We start from the raw sequence: 20,311 nt of genomic DNA, 5'->3' as shown, positions 1-20,311 counted from the left end.
CAGCAGTTTGGGCTCCGTGAATGAGGAAGGAGCCGCGTCCTCCTGACAGGAAGGGCTTTCCCAAAGGCGAGACTCCTCCCAGAGCGGCTGGGACGAACACCAGTGGAAGTTTTTTCCTTCTGCTGCATTTCAAAAACCACTGGGAAATGACCCTGGAGTTAGTTTCTGCTGTCTGACTGCTGAGCCCTTCAAACCAGCTGCTCTGCATCCAGTAAATGGTTAAATATAAAAGTGTTTACCCCCACAGATGTGCAAAAGCATTACCTTTATTTTTAAGTATGTTTCTGCAAAAGTAGATACGTTTGCAGCAATTTAAATGTGTGCATAAATAACAGAAACATACAAATAACACAATTACATTCCAATGGTGTTTATTTCCTAGTAAAATAAAATAATATTTAAAGTCAAAAGAGAGTCGTACAAATCCAATAATGGTCACACTTTTACCTTTTGGTGTCCTCCAGCAACGATTCTTGTGTTTTTGACCGAACAAGCTCTTGTCTGGACGTTTATCGTCTTTTGACTACTTTTCTGTCTAGACTTCAGTCATCTAAGTGGAGTTTTGGGTTCTGGGGAGGCCAGGCCATGACACTGTTCCTTTGTGTGTTTTCTTCTATTCATTAGGGCTTTTACTGCACCAGTGCCAGGGTGTTGGTAGTCAGTGTCGTGTTGAAAAATGAAGCTGTGGCAGATCAGACGCTTTCCAGAGAATTGAGATCTGATTGTTCGTGTCTGAATTCAAGTTTCCATGAAAGACGACTAAACATCCAACAGTGTGGGGAGAAATCTTGCCAGAGCCCTTGTTTACAGATGGGTGCATGACTCAGTGTTGTACCTTCCTCTTGACCTTCTCAGTACCTCACCGAAAACAAGTTTGACATTTTCACGATTAGATTCAGAACACCATAAGATTCCTCTTTACATTAGAAGGGCATCTTGCAGTTTTCACCCTAAAATGTCAACAAATCACACGTTAACACGGGATGACCGTGATAAAAGCGGTTTCGTTCCTCAGACGCATTTTATTTTAAAATTGTAAGTGTTAAATGACTTGAATAACAAATAAGTCAACAGAATCCTTTGTTGGTGGTTAAAGAACATCAAAACGCAGTTAATGTCCACAAAAAAGACCTTAAGATAACTTGAGATATTTTATAAGGCAGCTGCTTAGGTAACCACAGCTTCACCCTGTTGAGTTTGACATGAGGACAAAAACTTAGGAATTTGATGTAGACAAAACCTTATTGTTCCTTTAACTCGTTTAAAAATTGATTCCTACAAAATGCTTGTAAAAAAAGAAGCAAGGACAGGTTATGCTAACAGCAGGGTTGCATCACTTCCACTAAATGTTTGTGAAGAAAACCAGTTGACCTCCATCAAGGAAGTCACATGCTTGTTTATTTTTGCTTATTTGTTTATTGCATTTGCTAATAAAACAAAACACAAGGGGATTAGATTTAAAGGGGACATATAATGCAAAATTCACCTTTTGCATCATTTTGTGCTGCCATGTGGGTCTCTACTTCCTCTATAAAAACACTAAACGTGAAAAAATCCATCCATCCATTCATGTTTGGTTTTAGAGATTACTTGCCTACAACAAGCCATTTCAAAAAGTCCCATTTGTGATGTCACTTACAGATAAATCAGAAAAGAACTGCCTCCCATGTGCAAGAGAGAGCTGCTGCTGGAGGGGCAGCGGCTCTACTCCGAGTCCCTCCCGGCCGGGTGTAGGGAGCCTTAAGCCTAGTTTATGCCTCTGCGTTGATACGGTGACACGCAACGCCATTATCCAACGTTTCGAGGGCTCTCCAACCAGCTCACAAGGATGGACGGTGTCGAGCCCACTTTTCTAAACATCCGTCGAACAAGATGGAGTGCACAAGCTTGTGATTGGCCAGGACGTCAACAGATTCATCAACAGCCCCGCCATTGGGCCCTCAAAGCAATAAAGAGAGCCGAAGACATCTAGCGGGCAGACACGGAGCAGCTTGAAGAATACCTTGTGGAAAAACTCTAAAAATATAAACGCAACACTCCCCGGGTGACGGAGAAATCAGAAGGCAAAGCGTCTCCATCAATGCGTGTGCGTCTTTCCCTCGTGGAGCTGACACAGAAGCATAAACTAGATCTAAGGCTCCTCCCCTTCCGGTCGGCTCATGGGTCCCTGGAACAACAACAAATTCAATGCAAGTGAACGAGGCTAAGAGCTATTTTCTAATCCGATTTGCCTTACGCCCTGAATCACACAAATGTCCTTCAGTTTAAATGAAAAATAAACATATGAGTTTCAACTATTTTTGTCTCACACTTGTAAAAATGTGTTATTAGAATAACTATGGTAAGTGGTAAAATGGTAAATGGCCTGTATTTTATGTAGCTCCTTCTAGAGTCCTGGAACCCCCCCAAGGCGCTACAACACAATCAGTCATTCACCCACACATTCACACACTGGTGGGGATGAGCTACAATGTAGCCACAGCTGCCCTGGGGCGCACTGACAGAGGCGAGGCTGCCGAGCGCTGGCGCCACCGGTCCCTCCGACCACCACCAGCAGGCAACGTGGGTTAAGTGTCTTGCCCAAGGACACAATGACAGCGACAGACTGAGCGGGGCTCGAACCTGCAACCTTCTGATTACAGGGCAAGCACTTAACTCCTGTGCCACCGTCGCCCCTATCATTGCAGAAATGACATCACCACAGGAACCCCCCCCCCAGCGTAGCTGCTACTTACCACGTGGCCATTTTTATATTGGTTTCCCCACATTTATTGCTCCTTCTGTTGTCCTGAAAGAAGGATTTGAAGTTCGTTAAGTTCACAGGCATTTTCCATGTCTGGTTTGATGACGTCAATACGGTGACGAGTGGCATTTGTAGTCTTTTCACACAAAACCTAAAGTAACTTTTGCCGCCATTAGAAAATAAACACTTTCTTGCCAATAAAATGTCTTTAAAATTCAAATGTGAAATCCATGATTCACATCAAAATGGATTAGAAAATAGCTTTTATAGCCCCATTCACTTACGTTCATTTTTCTCTTTTTTCTGGGGACCCATGCATGGACGTAATTTTCACTTTAGAAGTGGGGGGGGGGGGGACACGGGGGGGGGGTGCCTTTACAGTATGCTCTAATGGGAAACAGTCTTCAACACAAACGGTTGTTTTCCGCTTGGTCCTAGAGCTCAACTAGTGTCAATTTAATATAGCGTAATATTGTTTTTGGATGGTAAAAAGTGCAGGGGTCAAAACTTGACTTTGGAAAAAGTGTGTGTGTGTGTGGGGGGGGGGACATGTCCTCCCCCCCCCCCCCCCCCCCCCAAAATTACATCCATGGACCCATGGTCCGAAAGCAGATGGACATGATTTAAGCTCCCTGTTCTCGACTTTTATTTCCTTATCATCATATTATAAGAGTCTATCAGTTTTTGTCTCATTTACAGTTAATCTATTTAGTCAAATGTGATTAGTAAAATAAATTTGAATGAACCGTATCATTTCTTCATGTTTATTTTGATTGGTAACCTTTTAGAAAAAACCTTTTTGTTTAAATCTTTTTTCTTTAAGTGACTTGCTTTGTTGCATCACTTGACTTTAAACTCAGTTCCTCTGATGTCTAAACAAGTCTCCCTTAAATCATCTCACCGCTGGAGGCCGTAAATTCTTGCTTTTCTTTGTCACATCTGACCAGAAGGAGGCCGATCAGAAGCGTGTAGCTGCTCAAATACACAAACTTCCACCATTAAACGCTGATTCGTCAGATTTTTTCTTTCTTTTCACGCTCCCTTTTTACACAAAACTTTTCCACTTTCAAGCTGCCGAACGCTCGCTCTCACTCAAATAGCAGCAATGACATCAGAACATACTGCAATAGAGATACAATTCCATTTATATGGGCTGTCCTTTGACCTGAAACATGTTCACCACACAGGACACACCTTGTTTGATAGGTATTTGATAGCCCTGAGGGTGTGCCTCCTGCTCAAACATCTAATCTGTTACACACAAAATGGCCAAAATCATGTTTGCACAGTCAAATGTGGAAAAATGAGAGGAATAAGAGCTTACAGCTGGGAGGATGTTGGTGAAAAAAGTGTCTTCATACATGAATGAGTTGTGATAACAAACCAGCAGGTAAAAAGACGCTGAAATGTAGGGTGCGGCTGCACGAGGAATGTGCTTAAGGCATCTTACCACACCTAGCTTGTTTCTACCTCGTTCCCCTCTTCTCTCTTCTTAACTCTTCCTCCATCGCAGTCTCGTCCTCAGGCTCCTCCCTCTCTGAGTCACCTTTCAACAGGTATGCTAATTCAGGCTGTAACAAAATCCTGACGTGTCCTGTACCTGCCAGTGATTCATCTGGGCTCTAAGCAAGCTTTAAGGGCACTGTTAAGTTCACTGCACAGAAATGTGCGGTTTTAATTTATTTTAAAAAATAACAAGAATTTTGTGTACTTTCTACATTTACTTTAATAGTAAAACGTCCTGTTTGTGATTTCTGCAAACGTTTCTTATCTAAAGTTACGAGGAGGAGCTTTTATACTTTCCAGTTATTAAAATTTAGTTTTAATACATGCTGTCAACTAATAACTCTATACAGAAGCTGAACGAATCTCCCCCTAGTGGCTGGCTGCATTGTATATTTTAAGCTCCACCTCCTTCTATGCAAATACTAAAACATACAGCATGGCAGCATCTGTAAAGGGGATGTTTTGGCTTCGTTATTGAACACTTGTTGTCGGTAGCAAACTCAGGCCAGACGCTTCCAAGACACATCCAGGTGTTATTGTTGGATTTCATCGTTCCATCAGAATGAAGTCAGTAAACACTGCTGCCCCCTGCCAGTCGGAATTTGAATTGCACCACAGAAAAGAAATACAGCAAATGTTGGCAAGTAAATTCTCAAAAGAAAATTTATACACTGCTTTTAAATATCAACTCAGTGTCACAGCATGAAATAATAATAAATAATAATAATAATAATACATTTTATTTCAAGCGCCTTTCAAAGCTCTCAAGGTCACTGTACAAGACAAAATATAAGGAACAGCAAGCAATACAAACAACAAGAAATAAGTGCGAAGAGTAATTCCCAAGGGTAGAGTCAGAGCAGCACAATGGATAATAGACTAAAAAGAGTAGATGGAAGGAGGACAGTTACAGTGAGTAAGCCAGGCGGAACATGTGAGTTTTGAGTTGAGACTTGAAGGATGAGAAGGGGTTTATATTGCGGAGGTCAGGCGGTAGAGTGTTCCAGAATATTGGAGCTGAGTGGCTGAAAGCTCTGGCTCCCACAGTACAGAGACGAGTGCGAGGAACAGACAGGGAAGGTGAAGATGATGATCGGAGCGAGCGAGTGGGAGTGACAATGTGGAGGAGATTAGAAAGATAAGGGGGAGCGAGATTATAGATGGCTTTAAAGGCATGAAGAAGTATCTTATAGTCAATTCTGTATTTGACAGGGAGCCAGTGAAGTTGTTACAGGACAGGGGTGATGTGATCAAAAGTGGAGGTCTTGGTGATTATCCGGGCAGCTGAATTTTGGACCAACAGTAGCTTGTTGAGTGATTTTAGAGGGAGACCGGAGAGGGAGGCATTACAGTTAGAGTAATATTTCAATGTATCAGTTTGTTTCTTACATCCCTAGTTAAAAAAAATAAGAATAAAAACAGATGCAAAGACTAAAATATTGTAGGGTAAGAAACCTACATCCTTGTACGAGTCTGCAGGGTCTCAGGAGGTTTAAATATGCATATATTTTCTATCAAGTAAAATAATGCATGATTTTTGCATGACTGAGTATGTCGCTATTATAATCCCCAGTGTATCAACAAACTCTTTCATTTATTTTTGTCAACTACTTAAAGGGTTATTTCACCCCCTAAGTGAAATTTAGTCTGTTGCCGTATTCCTCAGGTTTAGACGAGAGGGAAAAAGCATTTTGTAACCAGCCCAGTCGTTCTCCTAGTCAGGCAGTGTTCTGTTTGCTTTAGCTTAGCATAAACAATGTAAGTGAATGGTAACAGCTAGCATTTTATGTGAATCAGTCAAGAAAATGACCCAATAATGATCGTAATGTTCCTTGATGACCTCAAATAATCACATCAGTAAAATAAGTATCATGGAGGAATTACAAGAGACGATTTCGACTTGGGACCGCATAATGACAAAGCAACGTAGTAAGCGTCATTGCAAAGCACACGGACACGACACAGCTGCCCCAAAACTCGCCATTTACTGTCATTAGTGTCAAATGTTGTAAATGTTATTTAGTAAAATCAAAAGTGACAGATGTCACACCACTGGTCCATATCCTTGTGCCTTGCAGCGGCAGCTTACAGCAGTGCTAGTTGTTACCATTCACTTACATTGTTTATGCTAAGCTAAAGCTGACAGAATAATGCTTAATTGGAAGAACGTCTGGGTTGTTTACGAAATGCTTTTTTTCCACCCATCTTACGCCCGGATCACATCAGACGCGGAAGCGCCTTGGAACAACGAGCGCTTCTATTCGGCGCCCTTGTTACCCTAAAGTCTCTGTCACATCAGCCGCACCGTGCAGCAATCGTTCCGGCGTGTGCTCTCATTTTTTCGTGAGCCGTGAGTGAGCCGCGTCCATTCTGGCAGGAAGTCAAACCCAAACACGAGGCAAGTCGGTAAATTTAACAAAATTAAGAAAATTTTCTAAATGAAACACAGAGATTGATAAATGTGACCATTTTTGTGTATCTAAACAGACTAGAGAGATGAAAATAAACAAAGACACAAACACACACACAGCGTTTCCATAATTTTAAATGCAGTTTTTACAGCAAATTTTGCATTTATTAAATGTGAACAAAAACAAATAAATTTAATTCAAAGGTAACTATACAATACAATAGGTTACTTAGTTACCCATTAAGAAAGGAACTGGTCTACAAGACTGCTGCAGGATCAGCTCAGTTTCTGATGTCAACAAGTAGGGCAAACTGGTCACACACACACACACACACACACACAGACACACACACACACACACACACACACACACACACACACACACACACACACACACACACACACACACACACACACACAGCAAGGGCACAGGGGGTGGGGTGGGAGGGGTTGGAAACCCGTAGGCGTGAGCAAAAGCACTTGTTGAAAATTCTTGCCTGATGGGAGCAGAGGAGCAGCGGGCAGCGAGTGAATTTCGTGAGCGATCCACTTCGCGGCACTTCGCAGCTGATGTGATCCCGTGTTACATCCCCGACATGTGTTGGTAAAATGTGAAGGATGGGCATAACTCTGGGGAATATGGCAACAGACCGAATTTTACTTAAGGGTGGAATTTCTCTTTACAATTCAAAAATGAAATTCAGTCTTCTCGGAGTAGAGCTGCTGCTCCTCCTCATCGACAGGCGTCAGCGAGGTGGTTTTGAGCATCCAAAAAAACCAAGAAACTTTCTTTTTGAGGTTTTCCGGTTACATTCCACCTTGAGCAGACATGGAAGTCACTGGGGGGAATGTTAAATATGCTGCCTGGGCTGGAACACCTTTCGATCCCCCAGGAGAAGCTCGACAGCCATGAACTCTCGTCTGCGATCATAGATAAGGAGAAAGAAGTGAATGCATTTATAAAAGATTGCCACTCAATTTTTCCTTTTGTTCTAGCATCAAATAATTAGTTTAAACTGAATTTAGAAGCACAACAGCAAAGTAAACTTAATAAAACTGTTATTTAGACATCAAGTCCTGCATGACACCATTAAGCAAAGGACTTGCCAACACAACAGTGCAAAAACTTACCTCCAGCAGTTGAGGACAAGTACTTACAGATACACTGAATATATTATAGGTCTTAATTTACTTATTTTTCCTTTGAAACTGTAAGAAGAAGATTGAAATGATAGAGATGTTTCAGTCTAAGCAGATCCAAATGCCTTTTGGCCCTCATACAGCTGTGCTTTCTGCATAAATCAAAGCTTTCCCAACACATTGTAATAGTTTTAGTATAAAAAACATAAAGGTAGCTTTTATTACCATAGTATTAGTTGCAAATGCCTCACTGTAGGCTTAAAAATGGGAATCAGACCTAGTCAGGAAGGTGTGTATTTGTTGTGTTTTACACTTTTTTGTTGCTATGGATCGTGTTTTATAAGCAAAACGAGAGAAAAGAGAGAACTGACACAAAAAGCGGGGTGGGTCTGCTGTCAGGCAACACCGTGGCTATTCTTTATTTCTTTAAGGCTTTTTAAGATAAACACCTAATGTGTGTGAGTGATGCAGCTTTTGTTAAAGGGCAGATTTTGGTATTGACAAAAAAAGTCAGTGTCCTGTCTCCTGTGTTCCTGCATCTCCATGGTCCTGTGAGCTTTCCCAGAATGCTTTTCTCACGCTGTAATGTCACACCTGAGTATAAGGTGACTCTCTAGAGAGCCTGGGGCTTTGAGGTCATCTTTGCACCGCGGTGTTTGGAGGGAACGAGCACACACACACACACACACACACACACACACACACACACACACACACACACACACACACACACACACATTGTCTGCAGCACTGCACATTAAACCAAAGGGGGTGATATAAGAGGTGGCAGCGTACACCGAGTCTCATCAGTGACTTAACACTTTGCTGCCATAACAGCAAATGTATATCAGTTTCCCCAACTGACATCATGTTCTGTACTTAAGACAGGACAATTATAAGAAATGAAAGCATTTTCCTCCAATGAAGTACAACTGAGACTAGATTCTTGCATAACTGCTGCTAAGACTTGTGTTTCTGCTTTAAGACATGCTGACAAATGAGTTTTATAGCCCTGGGTGAGGTGTTACAAACCACAGCCCATGCAGGTGGAAAGAAGGTTCTCACCGAGTGTGTTTTTTAACTTCATCTACTGTAAGGAACTGTGCATGGTATGTGTGCGTGTGTGTGAGAGAGATGACACGGCGCCTTTCCTGCATACCTTGGACAGGTGTTGCCACTTTGGTGCTATTATTACTGCAGTGTTGAGGTGATCATAATGATTATTAGGTAACACAAATGGCACAAGGACAGCTTGATAACATCACGCTGCTACATATTGTGCAGAAAACAGACAATAAAAATGGCTGAGGTTGAAAAAACGGTCTTTTTTCCCCCCGTCTCCAAGTAACTGAGGAATTCCTCGAACATGTTGCGGCTTGAAAAGTGCCTCCGATTTCCATCTAAACTCAAGACCTTAATTGATTGTTTTCAAGCCGGCACAGAGTGTTTGGGCCAACAGTAGAAACGGTTGATCAGCATGTGGATGCTGATAAAGGTCTCAACGTGCAGGCAATGATAACCATCTTGAGTTCAAAGTCAGACCGATAATAACATGGACAAAGGTCCCACACAAGATCCATGGAGTCATTTGCATGTTTGTTGTCTCAAAACCAAACAATACTCTAAATGTTTTCAGTAAGGTGACTCACAAATGCTTTGTTTACGGTCCGTACCGCTGTCCTAATTATGATCCCGTCACAAGTTTTTTTGGTAGAAGCAAAATCTGCAAAAGAAGACATAAATCGAGAACGTTACCCATAGACAACATTGAAATTTTAGTGAAACAGTTGAGAAACACTTGTTGGAAGTTTACGTTGCTGAACCTCTTGGGATTTTTGACCCAGTTTTCCCCTTCGGACAATCTTAAGGACATACTGATTACGTAATGGCTCTTAAATCATTTTGTCAGATATTCCTGTCGTGTGGTGTTCTAAGAGTACTCTGGTCTACTCAGAAGGACATTGAGACTGCTCAAATTCTAAATTGGGACTATCAAACGTGTTGGATTATCTTGGGCTGATTTTGAGGACTAAAGTGTGCTAGCTGTAGCCAATCAGAAAGAGAGGTGACAGGAACACGCTGCACATTCCTCCACCATGTTTGTCCACGCTGATGTCACAGTTGTAATACTAGTTTAAGTTTTTACCCAACAACAATTTGTTACTTAAAGAGCAAGTCACCCCCAAATCAACTTTTTTTTTTTGCTGATAAACTACATAAATGCGTGTCTAATTGTGCTGCAGACAAGTGTAGTCAATAATTTGGTACTTCAGTGCATCTTAGTTAAAATTTAAATATTCTGCCTAAAACTGTCGGTGTTGTGCCATCGTCAGGTAAAAACTTTGCACTGCATTTGAATTTAAATCTGCCACCGCTATTGGCTAAGAGGTATGCTATGATGTAAACTGGTCCTTATGATGTCACAATGTCGTTGTGAGCCTGTGTGTGTGTGTATTGGTTTGCGGCTCCGCCCTCTCGGTCTGCAAGGCAACAGCATTTGTTGCATTTTTCAAACATGACGAGGGAGTGAAGTAAGTTTCTTGTAGGGGGTGACTTACTCTTTAAATCTCTCAAATTTCATTTGATCTCAGGGACTAATGGAAACAGGTGTGGTTACCATGGTGACCTAAATGAGCCATTTGTTGTGACAATTACCTCGAGAAGACATCAGAGGTTACCATGGTCACCCTAATGAGCCACTGCCGGTGGCTTTAACATTTAAGATAAATATCTGTATTTCAGCTCGGGTATAATTCACCTCAAAAATGGAGTGAACATATATTTTCTACAATCCATGCAAATGCTTCTTTTTGCATGTGTGTTCAAGTTTCCAGCTCTCAGGTGTATTGTTTAAGCATTAGTTGTCCGAAACAATAGCTGGTCCAGTTTGAGAACTCACCAGGTGAATCATGGTGCAGCTGCTGACTCACACCACCCCCTAGTGGATAAATCCTGGATGTGCTTTAGGTTCATATTTAATTAATGTAATGAATATTTGTGTCATTCTTGGACCCTTATAATCTTTTAAAGTCCAATGACTATTATACATTCTAAATAAATAATGGATTTTACAACAGTATTTATTTAAAAATGTGTGGACTGCTACCAACAGAACCACCTCAACGGCTCAGACTCTCTGCATTGGTACCAGTAAACATTTTCTGGGAATTCCAAAAAAGTTGGTTTCGACAAAAAAGTCTCCAGCAACCATAAAACCAACAAAAAGATGCTGCCGGAAAAAAAAAAACAATAAACCACAGAGAAGAAAAGTGAAACCTAAGTGAAGGTTAGGTTTTGGTTTCCTGAGTATCAGCTGATTCATGGCTGTATAAACAAGAAGCTGCTACAAGAAGCAACATTTACAGGAGAAGAGGCCTGAGAGAACGTCTCAGAGGATTTTCGAACAAAAACAGACATGGCCAGACCAACAGGTAAGAAATAAATCATTCTGCAGGTGTGCACCTACAAAAATGTTGTAATGCGTAGGCATCCTTTAGGATCAAAAGATGTTTAAATCTGTTTATGTGTGTTTACTTTGAAATACTTTCTTCATGCATCTTTACATTAAACAGATATGAGTGCAGTTCAAATAATGGAACAAGCCGAAAATTGAACAAAGAAATTACTTTGCTTTTAAGTAAACAATAATGTGTCCCACCACTTTTAAAACAACACAGCCCCTTTATTACTATAGGTACTGATAAGCCTCTGAGTTTTTAAGATTAATCATTGCATTACTATTGGATGTGACTGTAGCGTAGGCAAATCGATGATTATTTTCTTAATGGTCAGCCATGGTCCAACGACCATGGCTGACCACCATTGATAAAACATGGACAGACCGCTCAGACATCGATAAAAACAAATCGAGAGAAACAAAATATAAATGTTTATGCTCAAATAATTATTACTCACAATGCTTGAGTCTTCTAAATTATTTTTTTACTCTGGAGTTATTATTTGTGTCACTGTGTTTTGTATACCACCCACCTCTGGTCAAAAGCTTTTTCGTCCACGTTTGAATGCTGTTTAGCTGAGACGTGCAGCTGAACCTTTTCGTTTTGGGTAACTCCGCATCTGAAGGCACTGCTAGTATCGGCCTGTCATTCAGGGGAAAGCATATGGTAAATTTATGGTCGACGGACTCTACTCATGCCGCAAGAAGGACATGTAGAAGATGCGAGAGACATTGGAAGAAGGATAATCTGTATGTTTTCCTAATTGCTCTACGTGACAGTTGGATATCTTACCAAGAGGCAGTTAGATCTGCGAAATTTGCATACTATTCCAATCTCATTTCCTTAAACTCAAATAACCCCAGAGTACTTTATACCGCAATTAACTCAGTTTTGAAAGTGAATGATCACCACGTGGTGCAGGCTTCAGCCAAAATGTGTGATGAGTTTCTTGACTTTTTTTATGGGGAAAGTAGCTGCGCTCCAGGCCACCATGTCTAGGGCACCGGAATGCAGCCCTTCTGTGACCACAATCAGAGGTTTGGTAGCATTTCAACAAATTAGTTTAGATGACTTGAACAAGATCGTTGGGGAGGCTAAGCCGAGCGGCTCGCCAGATGACGTGATGCCTAAAGAAGTTTTTCCAGTAGTCGTCCCTCTAATATTGCACATAATTAACATGAGCCTAAGCTCTGGTATAGTCCCTGACGATTTTTAAAAGGCAGTTATTCAACCTTTGCTCAAAAAGCCTGGACTGGATGCTTCGCTGTCTGCAAACTACAGGCCCATTTCTAAACTTCCATTCTTAAGTAAGGTACTAGAGAAATGTATTTACCACCAGCTCTTGGTTTTTATGGATGAGAGTGCCATTTTTGGACTTTCCAGTCTGGCTTCAGAGCTCTACACAGCACTGAGACTGCACTGGTTAGAGTGCTCAGTGACATTTATCTAGCGACTGATAGCGGTAATTCTGTGTTGTTACTTCTGCTGGACCTCACGGCTGCCTTTGACACGATAGGTCATGAAGTGCTGCTTCACCGTCTCCATCATTATGTCGGGATTTTAGGGTTAGCCCTTCAGATTATACCTGACAGATAGAAAGATGTGTGTAAGGATGGGAAGTTATTCCTCAGAGAACTCTGATTTACCCTGGGGGTACCACAGGGCTCGATATTGGGACCTTTGTTGTTTTCTACTTACATTCTGCCCTAAGGTGATACCTGTTGTGAGCTTGGAGTTCACTTCCACCTTTATGCTGACGATTGTCAGCTGTACCGTCAGGATGTCTCTCTATTTCTAATCTTACAAATTGTTTGACGGAGATCAAGACCTGGATGAGTGAAAATCTTCTGAGCTTAAATGATCAGAAAACAGAGGCTATATTGTTTGCTTCACGCAGACATTCTAGTGCTTCAGTGACTAATCTTGGTGTTAAACTGGATAGCGCCCTTTGTTTTGACACCCACATTAATGGAGTGATCTCCTCCTTTTTCCACCTTCGTCGGCTGTCAAAGATCAAACCTTTCCTGTCACGGCATGATCTTTAGATGGTAGTCCATGCTTTTTTCTCGGTGCGATTGGACTACTGTAACTCTCTTTTATTCGGTTTGAGCATGGGCTCAATAGCCAGGTTGCAAATGGTGCAGAATGCTGCTGCCAGATTTTAGAGGGCAGGCGCAAGTATAATCACATTACTCCTGTCCTGGGTGCGCTTCATTGGCTGCCCGTTGATGTAAGGATTCGTTTTAAGATACTTTTGGTAGTTTTTAAAACGTTAAATGGTCTGGCCCCTCCTTACTTGTTTTCATTGCTTCAACCGCACACCCCTGCATGGTCACTCCGCTCCGAGAACCTCATGCTCCTCTCGGTCCCAAGATCGCGCCTAAAGACGCGTGGTGATAGGGCCTTTGCTGTGGCAGGTCCTAAGCTTTGGAACGAGCGTCCTCTCAGCATAAGGGCCTCCACCTCTGTGGCGGTTTTTAAGGCAAGGCTAAAAACCTACTTTTATGATCTGTCTTTTAATCTTTCTAACTAGTTTTTATTGTTTTACTTAAAATGATCCGTGCATTCACTGTGTTTTTTGTCTGTATCATGTGATCCAGTGTTTTTATTTTCTGGACCTAATGTTTTATGTTTTTACTTGATCTGTGTAGCGCCTTGGTGGCATGTTTTTGCCTGTAAGGCGCGATTTATAAATAAAGTTGAGTTGAATTGAGTTGTCATTCATGGTAAATGGTAAATGGCCTGTATTTGATATAGCGCCTTCTAGAGTCCTGGTACCCCCCAAGGCGCTTTACAACACAATCAGTCATTCAGTCATTCACCCATTCACACACACATTCACACTCTGGTGAGGATGAGCTACGATGTAGCCACAGCTGCCCTGGCAGAGGCGAGGCTGCCGAGCACTGGCGCCAACGGTCCCTCTGACCACCACCAGCAGAGGGAGGTAAGTGTCTTGCCCAAGGACACAACGACAGCAGCAAACTGAGCAGGAATCGAACCTGCAACCTTCCGATTACAGGGTGAGCGCTTAACTCCTGTGCCACCGTCACCCATTCATGGCTGTAGGACCTTTCCCACCGGCAAAATGTATAGAGCAAATATACGCGCGCCCCTTGATCTGCTCTAGACTGTGAAAATCTGCTCTTTCACATAAATACTGCCAACACCTCTTTTTCCTGTCTTTGGCTTGGCCCGTTTTACTTCCTAGTTGTTTATGTTGTCGCGGACCCTACCTGGCTTTGGAAAATGGATAAAAAGATGTCCCCTATGCATACCAAGAGTCCAATTTGCAACACCCCTAACAGCGGTGCTTAGTTCCTTCCTGTCTGACCATATTTAGGAGACGTAACTACAACTTTGAGACAAGCTGGGAACTCAGACCAGTAGGCACCCATGCAAAATACACGCTTGTTTGTCTAGGGCTACATCTTACAATGCATTGCGACGTTACATCACGATTTATTTGTAGGACTGTAGAGTACGCTATTAGATCTTGTATTATAAAGCAGGATTTGTGGTGGTTTTATCGGAAATTAGAAATTAAACATACAATAAAATGACTGTGATATAATATTAATTTTTGATTATCTTATTTATTGCTAAATTTTTTTTAAAGCAGAAATTTTATAGTAGGTTCTCACAGTTAGTGTTCATTAGGTTTTCTACAGTATAGGTTTACATTTTTGTACATTTTCAAGTTAGATTTTGTCTTTTGTTCCTGCAGAGTGGACACCATCCTTGTGGCAGGACACATTTAATGAACTGCTGGATGATGAGGTGGACTATGATGATGACTGGAATATCAATTTTAACTACACACTGAATAATAAAGTCAGCCCAGAAGAGAGGAAGAGAGGCTGGAAAGTCTTCTGCCACTGTGCTCGTGGAAAGTATGTACTTAAAAATTTTTTGTGTTTTTAAATATATAAAGTAACAAGATTAAATTAAAGCTGCAAGCAGCGTCGTTCGGCCCTCGCAGCTCCGCGCCGCTCCGGTCTGCCGTCGCACCAGTGCACGTCTGACAGAACAGAAACGTCAACCACCCCGACACCAGAAACCGCGAATGGCCTCCTAGTCTGCACCTCACCCTGACTCAGCATCCCCTCTGAGCTCACCATTAAATTGAATATTAAGATTACGGCGTTACGCCAGAATTCGCCATGGCATCAAAGCCCCTCCCTTTCTGGAAAGCTATCAGATCTGAATGGTCATTACAGCATCATGAAGACAGTGCATGACCTTAGGGTCATGTTGACTAAATTAGAGGGGACAAATATGGGCATTTCAGCATAAAAAATAAATTCCTGTAGTCAGGGGGCGGGGCTTAGGTGATGTCAGCTGTCCACATTGTCATTGTTTACAGATATGGTCAATGATCACACAGACAAAGTTCGAAAAAGATCTGATCATGCACATGGGAGTTATTAAGTCAAGTAAAGTAATGGCGAAAGGTCAACGTTTGAGGCTTAGCCACGCCCACACCTTTCAACTTTTGAAAAATCCGACGGTTGAATTTTTTCCCCTATGTCTTAAGAGTGTATTGCAGAAGTTTGAAGGTGATTGGTGAAAAGGGCGACGGAGCATCACTCTCCAAACAATGTGTGCGAAAACCACTAAATCACGTACTTGCACCAAAATGGCCGACTTCCTGTGCGACTTTACGCTTGGCTCCAAGAGACTTTTTTGTAGGTCCTGAGACCCCACATTAGTGTACCAAATTTCGTAATCCTCAGTCAAAGCATGGCTTGGGGCTGAAAGTTTTAATGGCTCTAGGGGGCGCTATTTAAGAATATAGGCCACGCCCACAAACTTCAGCTGTCTATTTCTCTTGGAGCTCAGACTAGGATCACTCACCAGAAGTTTCGTAGCAATATCACGATAACTGAAGAAATGAGACAAACGTATTTCCATGGCGTGATGGCGATTTTCGCCATGGTCCCAAAGCCCCGCCTTTTTTCAAAACCTGCCAGTACTGGAGACCAAGTAACCTCAACTTGTCTACTGCTGTTTGCCACAGAATCCTGGTGATTGGGTAAAAGGAGTCCAGTAGGGAGCTGTGAAAAAAAGAGTAGCGTGGCGACAGGTCAAAGTTTGAGGCTTAGCCACGCCCACACCTTTCAACTTTTGAAAAATCCGACGGTTAAATTTTTTCCCCTATGTCTTAAGGGTATATAGCAGAAGTTTGAAGGAGATTGGTGAAAAGGGCGACGGAGCATCACTCTCCAAACAATGTGTGCGAAAACCACTAAATCGCGTACTTGATCCAAAATGGCCGACTTCCTGTGCGACTTTGAACTTGACTCCAAGAGACTTTTTTGTAGGTCCTGAGACACCACATTAGTGTACCAAATTTCGTAATCCTCAGTCAAAGCATGGCTTGGGGCTAATAGTTTAAATGGTCCTAGGGGGCGCTATTTCAAAACATAGGCCACGCCCACAAAATTCAGCTGTCTATTTCTCTTGGAGCTCAGACTAGGATCACTCACCAGAAGTTTCGTAGCAATATCACGATAACTGAAGAAATGAGAGACAAACGTATTTCCATGGCGTGATGGCGATTTTCGCCATGGTCCCAAAGCCCCGCCTTTTTTCAAAACCTGCCAGTACTGGAGACCAAGTAACCTCAACTTGTCTACTGCTGTTTGCCACAGAATCCTGGTGATTGGGTAAAAGGAGTCCAGTAGGGAGCTGTGAAAAAAAGAGTAGCGTGGCGACAGGTCAAAGTTTGAGGCTTAGCCACGCCCACACCTTTCAACTTTTGAAAAATCCGACGGTTGAATTTTTTCCCCTATGTCTTAAGGGTATATAGCAGAAGTTTGAAGGAGATTGGTGAAAAGGGCGACGGAGCATCACTCTCCAAACAACGTGTGCGAAAACCACTAAATCGCGTACTTGATCCAAAATGGCCGACTTCCTGTGCGACTTTGAACTTGACTCCAAGAGACTTTTTTGTAGGTCCTGAGACACCACATTAGTGTACCAAATTTCGTAATCCTCAGTCAAAGCATGGCTTGGGGCTAATAGTTTTAATGGTCCTAGGGGGCGCTATTTCAGAAAATAGGCCACGCCCACCAGATGTTCACATCAGATCTTTTGGGGGGCCGGACTAGGATCACTCACAAGAAGTTTCGTGACGATATCTTTGGAAATGACGAAATGGGAGGCAAACGTAAGGCCAAGGCGGTACGCCTGAATTCGCCGCGCCACCACAGCCCCGCCCTCTGCCGAAAACTCCCATAAAGTGACGCCAAGCAACCCCCACTTGTCTTGAGTTACCAGCTACAAATTTGTGGTGATTAAGTGAAATGGGGCAATTTGGGACCTTTCACAGTAAAACTTGATCTTTTTGGTCCTGAGGGGGCGGGGCTTGTGTGATGTCATCATCCGACCTTTCAATTTACTTTGTGGGTGGATGACGAATGACCACAGAAAGTTTGGTAACTCTATTCCATTCAGTTATGAAGTTATAGCAATTTAAATATTTTTGGCGAGTAGTCAAACTTCGAGGCCTGGCTCCGCCCCTTCAACATATACGAAAACTCAGAATCCTTATCTCATTTTGTTCGCCCATCCCTTCTGAGCAATTTTACACAATTTTTGAGACGATCGTGCGAAAAATGATCGAGCAATCCAATCAGAAACGGACCCTAAAAACGGCAAAAACGGCAAAAAATCGCCATTTCAACCCAAAATGGCCGACTTCCTGTTTGATATTGACCATGGTTGCAAGAGACTTTTCTGTGCGGACTGTTGAGTACTACAAGTGTACCAAATTTCATAACTGTACGATAAACTAAGCTTTATGGAGAGGGGTTTTTTTCACTTTGTAGGGGGCGCTGTTCAGCCATTTTCTTTGCGATTTTTTTGGGACCTTTAAAATATCAAATTTTTCACCAGGCCTGACAAGTGTGCAAAATATTGTGAGTTTTGGGGTATGTTAAGGTCCCCAAAAAGCTGTTCAAAGGGGGCACGGAATAACAAAAAATAATAATAATTAAAGCTGCAAGCAGCGTCGCTCGGCCCTCGCAGCGAAGCTGCCCGCCCTCCTTCCGCACCCCCTCCGCTCCATCCCCGACGCTCTCCAAACCCAGCTCCGCGCTTGTCCATCCTGGCCGGCAGCCGGGGGCACCAGGGCACGTCTGGCAGAACAGAAAGTCAACCGCCCCGACACCAGAAACCGTGAACGGCCTCCTCGTCCACACCTCACCCTGATTCAGCATCCCCTCTGAGCCCAGCATTACACGTCTCACCACTAGGAGATACTCTATCTTTACCACACTGGTGATGTGATGTTCAGTCTCGGGCAAATCGGAGGCTGTTTGTGGAAGTTACAGTCAAACGTAAGGTCACAGCGTCACGCCAGGAATCGCCATGGCATCAAAGCTCCTCCCTTTCTGAAAAGCTATCAGATCTGAATAGTCATTACAACATCATGAAGACAGTGCATGACCTTAGTGTCATGTTGACTAAATTAGAGGGGACAAATATGGGCATTTCACCATAAAACAGTAGACTTCCTGTAGTCAGGGGGCGGGGCTTAGGTGATGCCAGCTGTCCACATTGTCACTGTCTTCAGATGTGGTCAGTGATCACACAGACAAAGTTTGAAATTGATCTGATCATGCACATGGGAGTTATTAAGTCAAGTAACGTAATGGCGACTGGACAAAGTTTGAGGCTTAGCCACGCCCACACCTTTATACTTATTTAAAATCCGACGGTTGAATTTTTTCCTCTATGTCTTAAGAGTATATAGCAGAGGTTTGAAGGTGATCGGTGGAAAGGGCGAGGAGATATCATTCTCCTAATAACGTGTGCGAAAACCACTAAATTGAGTACTTGGACCAAAATGGCCGACCTCCTGTGCGACATTGTGCTTGGCTCCAAGAGACTTTTTTGTAGGTCCTGGTACACTACATTAGTGTGCCAAATTTTGTGATCCTCAGTCAAAGCATGGCTTGGGGCTGACTGTTTTAATGGTCCTAGGGGGCGCTGTTTCAGAAAATAGGCCACGCCCACAAACTTCAGCTGTCCAATTCTATTAGGGGTCAGAGTAGGATCACTCATCAGAACTTGTATGGCGATGTCACAATGACTGAAGAAATGAGAGACAAACGTATTTCCATGTCGTGATGGCGAATTTCGCCATTCTCCCAAAGCCCCGCCTTTATTCGAAACCTGCCAGTACTATAGACCAAGTGACCTCAACTTGTCTGCTGCTATTCGCCACTGTTTGGTGGTGATTGGTTAAAAGGAGTCCAATAGGGAGCTGTGAAAAAAAAGAGTGGCGTGGCGACAGGTCAAAGTTTGAGGCTTAGCCACGCCCACACCTTTATACTTATTTAAAATCCGACGGTTGAATTTTTTCATCTATGTCTTAAGAGTAGGTAGCCGAAGTGTGAAGGCAATTGGTGAAAAGGGCGACGGAGCATCACTCTCCAAACAACGTGTGCGAAAACCACTAAATTGCGCACTTGGACCAAAATGGCCGACTTCCTGTGCGACAATGCACTTGGCTCCAAGAGACTTTTTTGTAGGGCCTGAGACACCACATTAGTGTACCAAATTTCGTAATCCTCAGTCAAAGCATGGCTTGGGGCTGTCAGTTTTAATGGTCCTAGGGGGCGCTATTTCAGAAAATAGACCACGCCCACCGGAATTTCACATCAGATCTTTTGGGGGGCCAGACTAGGATCACTCACAAGAAGCTTCGTGGCGATATCTCTAGAAATGACGAAATGGGAGGCAAACGTAAGGCCTAAGCGGTACGCCTGAATTCGCCGCGCCGCCACAGCCCCGCCTTCTGCAGAAAACTCCCATAAAGTGAAGCCAAGCAACCCCAACTTGTCTTCAGTTTCCCGCTACAAATTTGGGGTGATTATTGGAAAGGGCGAATTTTGGAAAATTTCCCAGTAAAACTTGACCTTTTAAGTCCTGAGGGGGCGGGGCTTATGTGACATCATCAATCGACCATTCATTTGTCTTCGGAGGGCGATGACAATTGTCCACAGAACATTTCTTTAACTGTAATTCTTTCATTTATGAAATTAT

General features: G+C 42.8%; 1 protein-coding gene across 1 annotated transcript in view; it reads left to right on the top strand.

The window, feature by feature from the left end:
* The first annotated feature begins 11,084 nt into the window (after positions 1 to 11,084).
* LOC107397253 (receptor-transporting protein 2) overlaps positions 11,085 to 20,311 on the top strand; it is a 32,824-nt gene continuing 23,597 nt past the window's right edge. The window contains exons 1-2 of the mRNA XM_054745197.2: positions 11,085 to 11,230; positions 14,985 to 15,150. Coding sequence (XP_054601172.1) covers positions 11,215 to 11,230; positions 14,985 to 15,150 — 182 coding nt within the window. The 5' untranslated portion in view covers positions 11,085 to 11,214. The remainder of the gene's footprint in view (positions 11,231 to 14,984; positions 15,151 to 20,311) is intronic.

The sequence above is a fragment of the Nothobranchius furzeri genome, chromosome 19, assembly GCF_043380555.1.
Source record: "Nothobranchius furzeri strain GRZ-AD chromosome 19, NfurGRZ-RIMD1, whole genome shotgun sequence".
Classification (NCBI taxonomy): Eukaryota; Metazoa; Chordata; class Actinopteri; order Cyprinodontiformes; family Nothobranchiidae; genus Nothobranchius; species Nothobranchius furzeri.
Note: the sequence above shows the minus strand (reverse complement) of the source record. Positions and strands in the feature narration are given on the sequence as shown.